General features: G+C 47.0%; 2 protein-coding genes across 4 annotated transcripts in view; one reads left to right on the plus strand and one right to left on the minus strand.

Moving 5' to 3' along the window:
- The window catches only part of CMSS1 (cms1 ribosomal small subunit homolog), a 1,475,838-nt gene that overhangs the window by 1,046,373 nt on the left and 415,745 nt on the right, over window positions 1-13,720 (minus strand). The window lies entirely within an intron of this gene.
- The window catches only part of FILIP1L (filamin A interacting protein 1 like), a 795,845-nt gene that overhangs the window by 426,577 nt on the left and 355,548 nt on the right, over window positions 1-13,720 (plus strand). For both annotated transcript variants that reach the window (XM_078657733.1, XM_078657734.1), the window contains exon 5: window positions 6,641-6,819. In XM_078657733.1, the coding sequence (XP_078513859.1) occupies window positions 6,641-6,819 (179 nt within the window). The remainder of the gene's footprint in view (window positions 1-6,640; window positions 6,820-13,720) is intronic.

A 13,720-nucleotide genomic window follows, 5' to 3' on the forward strand; every position in this document is an offset into this window, starting at 1 on the left:
CCCCCTTGCGGCCTGGACGCTCTGTGGCTGGTCTGCCGTGCATGGACAGCCGCCTGGCGGGGTGCTCGGAAGCAGCGGTCGCCCCGTCATTGCTGCGGCGTGGAGACCTCCCTGGGGGTGTGCCTCGTGCACCTGCCGTGCACTGCTGATACCCGACCCAGATACAGGACTCACCACTCGCTGCCCAGGGGCTGGGGGCCCAACTCCTGGAAGTGACCATCAGAGAGAAGGGGCTCGGTACACCTACCTGGCACCTCTCGCCGGCGACCCGGCCAGCACGACAGGTGGAAAGGAGACGACAATATCCCACGAGACCCACGTGGTGAGGCTCTTGCCCCGGCACACCTGAGGGGACACGGAGGTGGCGGACCATCCTCCAGGCGGTGACTAGCGCCCGGGAGATAGGGTAACCCACCATTCGCCCAGCGTGCTTGACGCGCTACTCCAGCGGGCCATGGGGAAGAAGGATATACCGCCGAAAGGGCCTAAACAGGGGCCCATGGACTATTTTGCCGCCCCGCGTCTGGTGGCCGAGGACCTCCCTACCTCGTCAGGCATGCGCTCGGACACCGAATTGCTGATGGGGGGCATCCAGGCTTCACGGACTGATAACCAAGAGTCCCGAGCGGCCCTGGAGGTCAAGATAGGCGAGGTGTGCTCGGAAGTGACACTCCTGAGACAGGATTTTCGAAACCTATCCGACAGGGTTACTTCTGCAGAGACGCGGATGGGAGAGGCAGAGGACTCAATCACTACCCTGCGAAGAGACATGGCAGAGCTCAAGGCATCCCACCGCCAACTACTGTGGAAGGTTGACGCCGCCGAAAATAGAGCGCAACGCAATAACCTACGCTTTGTTGGCTTTAGGGAAGGGATCGAGAAAGCTGAAATGGTGTCCTTCCTCCGCACATGGCTCATGGAAACCTTCCCAGCGGTACAATTCTCACCTTGCTTCATTATTGAGAGGGCGCATAGGGCCCTCCTAGCAAAACCACCGGAAGGGGCTAGACCGCGTCCGGTCATTGCGCGTTTTCTTAATTTCGCTGACAGAGACCTTATTCTGAGAGAGGCGAGGAAACTGGGTGAGATTCGTCTAGAAAACGCACATATCATGGTCTTCCCGGACTACAGTCAGGAGGTGCAGAAACAGTGCCGCTCTTTCGACGCTGTCAAGGCGAAACTCAGAGACTTAAAGATCTCGTACATGCTCCTCTTTCCGGCGAAACTTAAGGTGCTGTACAAGGAACAGTCACTCTTCTTCACCCACCCGGAGGACGCCTGGCAATGGCTGGAGGAGCGCCCGATCCTTAACGGCAGGGAGACCGTCGGACGAGATCTTCTGGACAGATCCTTGCGGAGTGCAACCCAATGGGAAATACCGAAGGCACAAAGACTGAGATCCAGGAGGTCTAAGAGACAAATCCCGGCGACACCTTATCGAGGCCGAGGTATGGGAAATGCACGGAAAGGATGTTCGGCCTCTCCGAAAGGTGCGGCCGAGACGGGCTCATGATTTGCTGCCCTACGACCCACTGCCCCTCAGAAGGCGAGGACGAGGAAGGCCTCGATAGCCGCACATCTGGAGGGGAGGAAGAGGAGGAAGGGAGACAATATGTCCATCCGCTGGTGGAGGAGATCAGAGTGCTGGAACAGGACATGTCTGGACAGTAGAGTGCGCCCGAATCAGAGACTCAGGACTCCAAATCGTGAACCATGGCGGTTCGGGCCACAGAGCATGCTACGGAAGGTTACGATACCCGCAAGCTGACACAACCTTTGCACGATGGTGCACATGGAAAATGGAAATGGCAGCCCGGCAGAGGGGAGCACGCAAGTTGACACGCCTCCCTGTTTTACACGTTTTACTGTTCTTTGGTTTTTTGAAGGGAGGGACCTGTGGGTGGGCGACAGGCCTACTCTTACGGAAAGTTATGTCCTGTGATAGGACTAGACTGGAAGGGGAGGGAGGTGGGGAGGGGGGGAGAGGGGGATTTCAAGTTCATTCAGGTAGGGGAATGGGTGGGAACAGTTGGGGGAGGGAGACAACAACTGGGATAATGCAGCAGCGCACATCGTGCCTCCACACCACATACACATGCCAGAGTCTGACCACATGCAACCATCACATCTATCAATGGCAAGTACCTTAGACAACCCACACTGGGGGGATAGGGGACTGAGCGTGGAATGTCAACGGATTAGGCTCTAAGATCAAGAGAGGCCTTGTGCACGCCTATGTCAAAAAGGTGGACCGGGATGTCACCTTACTACAGGAAACACACCTCAGTGGTACACAATGTGCCTTCATCGCTAGAGGCCGATATAGAGTTCTGGCTCATGCGGGCTATACATCGGACTCCAGAGGGGTAGCAGTTATTATTAAAAAGTCCACTCCATTCTGCACCACACGCACCTGGATAGATCCACAGGGGACGTACGCTGGAGTACAGGGCACCTGGAATAGACACACGTACACGCTAATTTCAGTTTATGCACCACCCAAATTACAGACCCGGACGCTCACAGCGCTTGCGAACATCCTTTTAGACACGGCAGACACTATACAAGTGGTGGGGGGTGACTTCAATGATGTTATGAACATTGGTCTCGACAGATCCGGCGACGCAGGAAGGGAAGGGCACCAGACCACACTGTTCAATCGGATGTCCACTATAGGACTTACGGATGTCTGGAGGTGGCTGCACCCGGCACAGCAAACCTATTCATACTACTCCGGGGCACACAGGGTGTTCTCGCGACTTGACTATGTCTTCCTGTCCCGACAGTACCTGAGGGTTGATGGCGTTGCAGAGTATAAGGCAAGAGGCATATCAGACCACTCGCCACTGTTTGTAAGAGTGGGGCAAAACCAGAGCAGGGGCACAGGTTCATGGCGCTTGGCGGCATGGGATCTTCAAAATGCTGCTATACTGAGAGGCATTCGAACAGACATTGCAGAAAATGAGGGCTCGGTGGAATCGAGCGTCACCCTCTGGGAAGCCCTAAAACCGGTACTACGAGACAGGATAAAATCCAGATTGGGTGAGGAAAGACGTAAACTTCAGTCTGAGGTTGCTGCCCTAGAACAGGCTATCCTGGGATGGGAGAGGGAATATCTGACCCATAAAAGCAGCGAGACTCTTAGGCGGCTACTAGATGCCCAGAGACAATATAGAGAACTAGCAACTAATGAGGCTAAGACCCAATCCCTCGCCACCCTCCACCGTCTATATGACGTGGGCGACAAGTCAGGGAAACTCTTGGCGTGGCTCAGTAAAAAGGAGCGAGCGGCTAGATGGATAGACCGTATTGATACCACTGACGGGCCTACTGTTCACACCGACACCGAGATAGCAGAAGCATTTGCTGCGCACTATGAACAGTTCTATGCAACGCGTGACCTTGTAACTTCTGAGGAAGCACTACAATATTTGGATCAGACGGTCCTACCGGTCCTGCCCCCCGAGGCCCTGGAGGCGCTGGAGGCGGACATAACGATCGATGACATTACGGACGCCATCGCCAAACTGAGACCGGGCAAAACCCCGGGCCCAAACGGTTTCCCAGCCGAGCTTTTTAAGCGCGCGGCGGACCTCTTGACTCGCCATCTTAAAGGCCTCTTTACTGGTGCCTTCCAGGAAGGGCAGCTCCCTCCGGATCTTGCTATGGCAACGATTGTCCAGATATACAAGGAGGGCAAGCCACGGGAGGATTGTGCTTCCTACCGCCCCATTTCCCTGCTCAACACGGAAGTCAAACTGTTAGCAACCATCCCGGCGGTCCGATTGAGAGCGGTTATTCCAGGCCTTGTACACTTAGACCAATCAGGCTTCCTACCAGATAGGGCGACTAAACTGAACCTTAGGAGAACCCATAATTGGTTACAGGAAATACGGGGGCGGAGCGAACCACATTGGTTCCTTTCCCTGGATGCCGAGAAGGCATTCGACGCGGTACACTGGCCATTCCTATTTGCAGTGCTACACAAGTTCGGTTTCAGACCAAACTTTGTCAAGTGGGTCCAGCTCCTCTACAAGGCCCCGAGGGCCAAGGTGAGGGTAAACGGGAAAATGTCGCGTGAGTTCCTGATTCAGAGAGGCACCCGACAGGGTTGCCCCCTGTCCCCCCTCCTCTTTACACTCACTATTGAGGTACTCGCAGCCAGGATCCGACAAAACAAGGACATCTCTGGCTTTACAAGCAACGACACGGACGCGACACAAGAAAAGATCTCGCTATATGCGGATGATGTTTTGCTGTACATAACTAAACCAGAGACCACCATCCCGGAGCTATTCCGGGAGCTAGAGCAATACGGTGGGCAGGCGGGACACAAAATAAACTGGCACAAGTCTATCCTTTATGACCCTGGGGGGCGAGGCCGATGGGGAAGATTGCCGGAGAGACTACTGACGACCACCGACGGCTTCCAATATCTCGGGATTTATATAACGTTGAGTGCGACCCTCTCGTTCCATAGAAACCTGGAACGGATCATGTTGAATGCGGTAGCAGATATGGACCGTTGGAGACAGCTCCCGCTTACACTCTTAGGCAGAGCGGCCATGTACAAAATGATCACCCTACCCAAATTTCTTTACGCTCTACAAAATGAGTATTATCCACTACCCGCGGCGGTCTTCACCAGGATTCATGAGGATATGAGATCCTTCCTATGGCTAGGCAAACATGCTAGGGTGGCTCTGTCCACGCTTCAGCGACACCAATACAGTGGGGGGATCTCGCTCCCTAACCTAGAGGCCTACTACTGGGCAGAACACTTGACACCAATCAATGATTGGCTCCACCCCCCGGCGGACCACCCGATTTACGCCCTGGAGAGAAAGAAAATGTCGTCCAAAAACCTATTGTGTTATCTCTACGGGGGCGCTGGAAGAGCACTACTCCTCCCGGCAACGTCTATAACACTCAATGCATGGACAAAGGCCACAAGACGCATGGGATGGGATAGGAGGCCCACACGGCAGACTCCGCTGTGGCACTGCCTATGGTTGGCGGAACTTAATAAGCTGCGAGGTTTCCAAAGGTGGGACGATATCGGCATCTCCACTATTGGAGATGTGATAGCCAAAGGAGAGCTAAAATCTTTTCAAGTACTCAAATCAGAGTTTGGTCTACATGCTACACAGCAGTTTAAATACATCCAACTACGGCACGCGTGGCGAGCCCAAAACGTCACACTCACAGATATCCCGGAATATGCACCACTTGAGGGGTGGCTCCTCCAAGAGCAGATAACGGGGAAGGCAGTCTCCCTCACCTATAAAATCTTGACTAATCATATGTTGGGGGACCTGGCGAAACTCAGAGGCATGTGGGAGGCAGAGGTGGGAGAGATGGAAGACCTAGATTGGGAAATAGTGCTGATGCATCCCCGAGAGGTGGCAATCAAATCAAGACTGAGACTCATTCAATTTAACGTACTCCATAGAACCTACTATGATAGACTGCGGCTTAGCAAAATGGGAAAGGTAGAAGACCCACGGTGTCTTAGATGTCACCAATGCGATGGGGACTTCTATCATACTATATGGACGTGTGACACAATACAAACATACTGGACACAGGTATTCAAGGAGTTGGAGGAGGTCTTGGAGGTGTCGATCCCACAGGATCCCAAGCTGGCACTGCTCGGCATGACTAATGAGGTAGACTTGACTCTCCCACTACTTACATTCCTAGTCCTTGCACTAGTTGTAGCAAAAAGGGACATCGCAAAACATTGGGGAGCACCGGACCCTCCGGTACTGGAGGAGTGGAGGAGAGGATTGGATCTATATATGGCAGCTGAGAGGGTTACTTACAAGGCAAGGGGGTGCCCCAAAAAATTCCGGAGAGTTTGGTCCAAGTGGCGACACTATCACGGGCTAGATGGGGGGGTGTGAGGGGGTGTTTTTTTTTTAGGACACAGGGGCATCCTTGACACCACTGAGATGGATAGGCCGAGACAAGATAAAAGCTCAGAGTGCCACGTGGCACCGGAAACCCGAGGGTCCGAAATGTGACAGACTCTATGGACACGGAGGGATGGGGGGGGAATTTAGAAGTGTAACTGCTGCTAGTTTCGTATATGCATTGTTGGAGGGTTAATAATGTGTTTACTGGTTCATTTGGGGGGTTAAAAAAAAAAGAAAAGCAGATGCTCGGAATGCTCATTGGATGCTCACATGTGTATACGAGTTTGTATTTACAGTGCTTTGACGCAACTTGCCGCCCAACCTCAGGGTGTGGGCTAAACGGCTGTGTGTTCTTTTACGGACGGTGAGATGCGCTAATATTGGTGAATAACTGGAATATCTGATGGATTGCTGGTAGCTTCCTGTGAATCTGCAATAAAAATAATTTGAAAAAAATAAAAAAAAGTTTGCCTTATAATACTCCTGTCAAATACCCTTAGTAACAGCCACAGTTGACTTAGTACAAAAAGTATTGCATGCATGAATACATTATGCACACTTATTTCAATACACAAAAACAATAGGAAGGATCTTTGTTTTAGAAAATAGAATATCAAAAGGGGCTCCCTGATTTAGTAACAGAGGGAAGTTGATATGTCAATTACAGAAAATGCAGTCTCAGATTGTCATTATGGTGTAAAATATGTCCTCCCATTTCACAGCTGGACAGAGTGGTTCAGAAACAGAAAGAAACTCACAAAAGGATGCTGGACCAGCTTCTGATGGTGGAGCAAGCTCAGAGGCAGACACTGTTCGAGCTAGAAGATGAGAAAAGGAAGCACACCGAGTACATGGACAAAAGCGACGAATTCACCAATCTCCTGGAGCAGGAACGCGAAAGGTAAGGCTACGCGCACCACCAGAAACCAGACCACAGCAACCGGTAACAGGGTCGCTTAGATCCATTAGATATTACTGATTGCAAATCTGCAAAAGTAACATTTGCTCCAGCTGTTGGTTGCGCTTTTTTCTTTTTTTTACCTATTTACATCATGTGGTATAGCTGGTGCAAACAGTATTTCTGCCCCTCTGTCACATTTAGTAAGGGCAAAAATCATTAGCTGCCTGTGCTAAACTTGGAGCTGGCACAATATGCCCTCACTTCCCTATTGGTGCTAGTGTTAAAATGTGTTCAAATTCTATTGCCACTTATTTTTAACAGTAGCACATGGTTCTGAGTGGCTTGGTGCACCACACCATGATCAGTACAGTTTATACACAAGTACAAATATTCAAAAAATGATGCAGCTCATCTTTTGTTTTAGCAAGACAAGCATATTTTGTTCCCTCAAATGAGATTTTCAATTTAATAAGTCAATTTTAAGTCTTTGTTTAACATGTTTCAGCTCTGGACTTACTTATAGGTAAAAATTGATTTTAAATTACAAAAGTTAAGAGTTTAAACGTGTTAAGATTATAAACAGGTATTTTTGATGTTTTGTTAACTGTTTAACTCTGTGGAAGATCATCTTCCTCGGAGGTGCAATAAGTGGTTTGGTAGGCAGTTCATGTAAATTTATAGTACACAAAGACAACTTAAATGTGCTCTACGGTGACAAGGTAGGGACAGTATTTCTAGTTCCTCGTGTTTGTATATCCAGGTGTGGACCTACATTTTTGTTGCTCATATGATCAGTGTATACGGGAAAAATATGGTGACCTTTGCAAAATATATTGAGGAGCTGCTGATTTTCCAGTCACCAACTGCTCAAGCTTGTACACCCACAAATAAAAAAACACCTTAGTTTTAATCAGTGCTTGGTAGGCAAACCCAGAAATGTAGATACTCCTATACAACATTACTGAACCTCTGCCTTCAAATCAAAGGACAGCAGGCCTGGGTGAAATTTACATAATACCGGCGTAATTCACCAAAATTCTAGCATTTCACGTTATGTTTTGATGTCAAATTTCACATATTTATGACATAAAAGCACATGGCACAGTTGGGGGAGTCACTTGAGTAAAAGACTCCTAGTGTGAAAGAACAGCAACAAAAGTAACAGCATGCAAACGGCTCTTATTCATGGCACTTTTACTTCTGGGGTATTTTTCGCACAATACCTCGCCCTTGTAACTATTCAGAACACCCATGACACAAAAAAATAAATGCAGAAATGACGGATTTCTTCTGTTGCGCGATTTCTCCAAAATATCACATAATTATGCAAAAGGAAATTATGCAAATTTGACACAACATCGTTGGCACAACCAGCCCATTTAAAGAACTCTTTCTAATGAGAGAAGGGTTCTAGCAATCAGTTTTAATGGCGGTGTGGTCATGATAAGCTGTGCGCAGGGTTTGTTGTTACCCCTTGACTAGGCCCTCCACGTCTCGCTATGCTTACGACACTGAGGTCATACTTTTGCACAGGGCTCGGCAGAGTGACAGCCCCGCCGAGGCACAGGAGTGATGGATGCGGCCGAGAGCGATTCCAGTTGGTTCGGGCTACTGCGTCGTGACGCATCAAAGCCTTGCGTGGGCTCGAGGCAAATATGTAAAAGCTGATCTTGGCGGAAAGGTGCTCTGAAGAAAAGCTGAAGATGCTGTCATCCGCCCCCTCTGGGAAGACATTTATGACTCGAAAGGAGGTTCTTGGCTGCCAAGCAGCCTTGGCAGTTCTGAAGCCATTTTTTTTTAATTAAACAAACCGTTCAAGCGGTATAGACCAACTACTCACTAAGTGTTTGCCTGACACAAAACATGATGCTATATGGAAAATGTACATCGCCTTTGAATGTAAGCGTCCAGTCCGAAATCATTCATTTGTAATGTACTATAATAGAGATCGCAATTCGTGCATTTGGTTTAAAATCAGTGGCATGTGTGCTTTACCTGACCACTTCACAGGAATCAGAGAACTTCAATGCATTAAAGTTTGAGCTCTTTTCCCAACCAACGTGACCCCTGTGATTCACAGCACATGGGACTTCAAAAGGCGTATTTGTCTTTTATCTTCTTCAAACATACCTATTTTTTGCAACACGGCCAATTGCTGCCATTACCATTACAATCACAGACAGTGGTTAAAGTCCTGTGGTTTTGCACATGTTTTGCTGGGTGGGAGGTGGTTTTTCATAAAGTGACTTCCAATACATAAGGTGGGGTACGCCACAATAAGAACAACTCACTGAGTTCAGACTACACAATTACTATTCTATGTACAGAGGTTGGGCCCATACAGCCATTAAATTCTAGAGGGAACCAGTATTACGTTAGGGGCGCGTGGGTGCGTGAAACCCCTAAAATTGTACACCTTAAAATTTACAGCTCAACAACACGCCTACGGGTGGATGAATCAGTCAGTGTAAACCTCAATTTCATACGGCAATGTGTCACTGAGATAAGGCACCATAGCAGGGGCGGCCTTAGGCATGTGCAAGCTGTGCACCTGCACAGGGCCACCAAACCCCAGGGGCCACCACGCCAATATATATCCTTAATATAATAATCCTCTGAGGATGGATACATATTTGCGTGGTGGCCCCTGGCAGGGATTTGGTGGCCTCCGGCTCTGTTCCACTTCCTAACACCCTGACCCCCCCCCCCTGAGCTCCGGGGGGCCCCCGACCGGACCCCCTCTTCCGGGGCCCCCTACCTACGCTCCCTGCCCAGGGCCGCCTAGAGCCGCCCCTGACCATAGAGCATATAGAAACAGTTCAATAGTTGAGTTCTAGAGTGGAATTAAAATAGGTTTCAAATACAATGTCAATGCATACATGTAAATCCATTTTCTGACGTTGTTAATAATGCACATATTTATAAAATCCACAAAACCTTCTACATAGGCTCACCTAGTGAATTAACCTGCAGGTGACAGGAATTTCCTACAGCAAAGACAGCATTTTGCAGGGAGCCGGCATTTCACAAGTGTACTTTACTGTTTTGGGACTTCCAACTGGAAGGCCACTTTTGCATAGAAGGGTATTCATTTAAAAATAAGTTACTGACTAATGTTTACAAGTGCGATTTGTTGTGTGCTGCCTGCATTCCTTAACATAACTGGGGAATTTAAGTGCTTTTGCGCTTTTGAGTCTCAAATATAACTCACTTTCTAGTTACGCTTTTTTATTTTATGTGAATTTCATTTTTTTCAAATGATTTACTTATTTTTAAATGCTTGTTATACACAGCCTTTTCCCTGAGGCCAGGGCCGTGGACCGATGTGCAGTGGCCACCCAAACCATGGGGTTTGGCCCCTGGACCTGGCCTGAGACCAGGCTCTGCGCCAAACCACCCTTGGCTATTCGACCCACACTGTGCATGGCAGCCATGCACAGCGGCGGGGCGGGGAGTTGGCCACAACGCCACTGCGGTCATCCTCACGTGCCACATGGCCAAAGGCCATGCATGGCTTGGGTTGCAGGATCCAGGGGGGCCGGATGCAGAGCCTGCGACCAGTACCCCGCCACTCACAGCTAAAGGCCATGAACGGTGGGGATGGTTGCAGGCATATCGTAATAAGATCTTGCTTTGAATTTTTTAAAAACGAAGATATGTAATGGAAAAAAGAAAGGTTAAAATGCTGTTATACATATGTAAGGCAGCAAGATTTTAACTTGCGTTTAAAAAAACGTAGAAACTCACTGAAAAAACAAAGATTAAAGTGGAATTCTACATGGATGCAACAACAATACAAAGACCGACTGTTTTAAAACCAAGAAAACCACAGGAATTCAGGAGTTATACGTAACTAACCGAAGAATAACTTGTACTGCTATGATGCACTGCTTACAACCCACATATAACATCACTGATGACATATGAAAACAAAGGTAGTGCAAGTTATACTCAGGTCAGTCACGTCTAACTGCTGAATTTTAGCGTTCTTTTGATTTTAAAACAATAATTTTTTATTATTAGAAGTCCTACTTATAACTCCGCTTTAACCTTTGTTTTTTCGGTGGAAAAAATTATAATTGTAATTATATATAGATATATATATATATTTTGTTTGGGGGGGGGGGAGGGGAGAATCGCCACACTGCAGACTGCCGCTACCCAAGTCCAAAATGACGAAGAGTGAACCCTGTAGTTGCTGGTGCAGAAAGGTGCTTTTATCAAATAGGTGCCAGCGCGCCCGCCATTGACGCGCTTCGCCTCCAAAGGAGGCTTGATCACATGACACATATATATATGTTACCTGCTATGGAAGACATCACTCCACTGGTAAATATTTCGCCAAATTTGTTTTATTCAAGAGAGCAGCAGCATATAGATAACAGTCCACCAACATCAAACAGTCCAACCCAACACATTTCATAATTACTTCATATGGGGCATTGGACTCGAGTCAAACATCCGAACAGTTTTAGCGGCAACTCATGTGATTCAAATACCCCGCCTCAGTGGGTGTGGCCCACACACAGTGGCCTGCTGGTACTCGTAGTGCCGCCGTCTTTCTCCAGTGAGTTGCCTGCTGCCAGCTCGAATAATTCAATTAAATAACATCACAGTGGAGTGCGACACAAGGGTACTGTCCATGCCGCAGCTGAAATCTCTTAAAAAACGGCACCAGTACCTTAAGCTAATCCGCCGGTTGACGGTTCAGCAGGAATGCTGGAACAGCACCGTGGCGTCTTCTACGGCTCAGATATTATATATATCGCGTACAAATTCTCTTACATCCAAGGCAATGATAAAGCACTCCAAGGGGGTTATTTTCACTCAAGCTTTATTAACCTGGTGATAGCATCTACACGTTTCGGCTGCTGCACACACCCTTGTTCACGATGCAGTTAGACATTTTACTAAACACTTTTCAGCGTAACAGACATTAACAAAGCACAAACCCATTGCACATCAAAACCATTCACTGTGTTAATTTGGGCACCGTTTTGCAGCATGTTAGATAGCATTACTCATTCCACATTTAAGATGCAAGTGCATATTATCTTTCTTTGGTTCAGTTCAGAGTAGTAAAATGCATCATTTTCTCAAATATTAACAACCGACTATATACATAGAAGAATTCCTAATTTATTTATAGACATTGAACTGTAGTGCAAAGTATTCCTAGGCTACCCACATTGCACTTAGAGTTTTACTAAGTTTACAGTTAACATAGCTTCATTAAAGCACAAGTGCTCAACTATAATTCTTATTCTTACTGTCTTTTTTTATTTCTTTATACTGAAGTGCAAGTGCTTAGTTCTATTTTTCTTATTCTGCTGCTCCCGTATATTAAAATTCATATACTTTTTCTTACAGAAAATTTAAATCCAAAGTGCTAGAGCATAATTATTCCTATGAGTAGTCTAAAGTGATAAATATTAAAGTGCTAGTGTACTTTGTTCTTACAATACATAAATTAAATACAATATATAACACTTAAAGTTTAAAAAATGGTTCCTTTGAATGTGCAGACTTCATAACGGTACTTAATACAGGCATGTAAACAAATCCTCATCAATGTTTAGTCCATTGGGTTCTCTGCTGTCGAACTCCAATATAAAGTATGTTTCTAATTTCCAGAGTTCCTTTTCTCTGTTTCCCCTCTCTTTTTCTTGGGGACTTCAGCTATACAACTGTACCTCATCAGTGTGGGATCGCTATGATGTTCTTTTTCGAAGTGCCTGGCTACAGGATAACTTCTGTCCCTATTAATTATAGCTCTTCAGTGTTGCAGGACTCTTTTATGGGCGGGTAGGGTAGTATTCCCTATATAGATTGTCTCATATGGGCATTTCAGCATATAAACTACAAATGTAGACTTGCATGTTGAATAGCCTCTTATGATTTTGTTAAAAGGGGTTATAAAATTCATTAGATTTTCCCCATGCTGGCATGCTTTAATTTAATTGTGAACAAAAAGGGTAGCTGAACCGTTCCTAGTAGAGAGAAAGCTGTGTATTAGGCGTGACCATGGGTGTGTATGTGGCACCCTTGGGCATCCATTATGTTGGAATTATTTGCCTCACACACCCGGATGAGTGTCATGCTTCATCATCGGCGTTGCTCCTCGTCGGGGAGGCGGTGCAATCCCCGACGGGCTCACCTCAAAGAGGGGCTCTTTGACGGAGATCTTTTCTTCCAACAGCCTTATGGTGAAGTGCGGGTATGTGGGCTATGGAGTAAGAGAACTAGAAGGTGATTAAAATGTAGTAGGGGGTACCAAAAAGTACTACTTTATTCTGGGGGTCTCCCTCTACGGTTAAAAACGTGAGAACAACTTCCTAAGTACCACTGAGTTAAGTGTGGTGGGACTCGGTGTTGTTGGATATTGACTTGGTAACATGTTTCTCGCACTAGGAATTTTCCGCGATTCTTCAGGACCTATAAAATGTGTACTATGCAGTCATTCAACAACATGCAAGTGTCATGTGTGTAAATGCAAGCACTGTCAGTATAGTTTACCTCTGTAGTAATATCCTCTGCCTGGATAGGAGAATAATGTAAACACAGTTAATTGCATAGAGACATAGCAAAAGAACTCAAGTGTGATCACGCCAAAGTCACACACAAGATGTCATGCCCAAGTTGGCAAATAACATGTCTACTAGCTATAGTGAACTAAAGCTGCCAAATGGCAGCGTGCAGTAAGCACATTCCACCAACCATTCGTGTCTATGAGGGTGCTCCACAATTAAAAAACAAGGCTAGAAACAATTTAAAAGTAGCAGTATAATAAGGAACTTATATAATGGTGCACATTGGTTATAAATCGTGCTGATCTGGTGATGGTGAATTTTGAGGGCAAGCACACATCCATCTCACCTAATAGTCTGGGGTTAATTACCAC

The sequence above is a fragment of the Lissotriton helveticus genome, chromosome 8 (assembly GCF_964261635.1).
Source record: "Lissotriton helveticus chromosome 8, aLisHel1.1, whole genome shotgun sequence".
Lineage (NCBI taxonomy): Eukaryota > Metazoa > Chordata > Amphibia > Caudata > Salamandridae > Lissotriton > Lissotriton helveticus.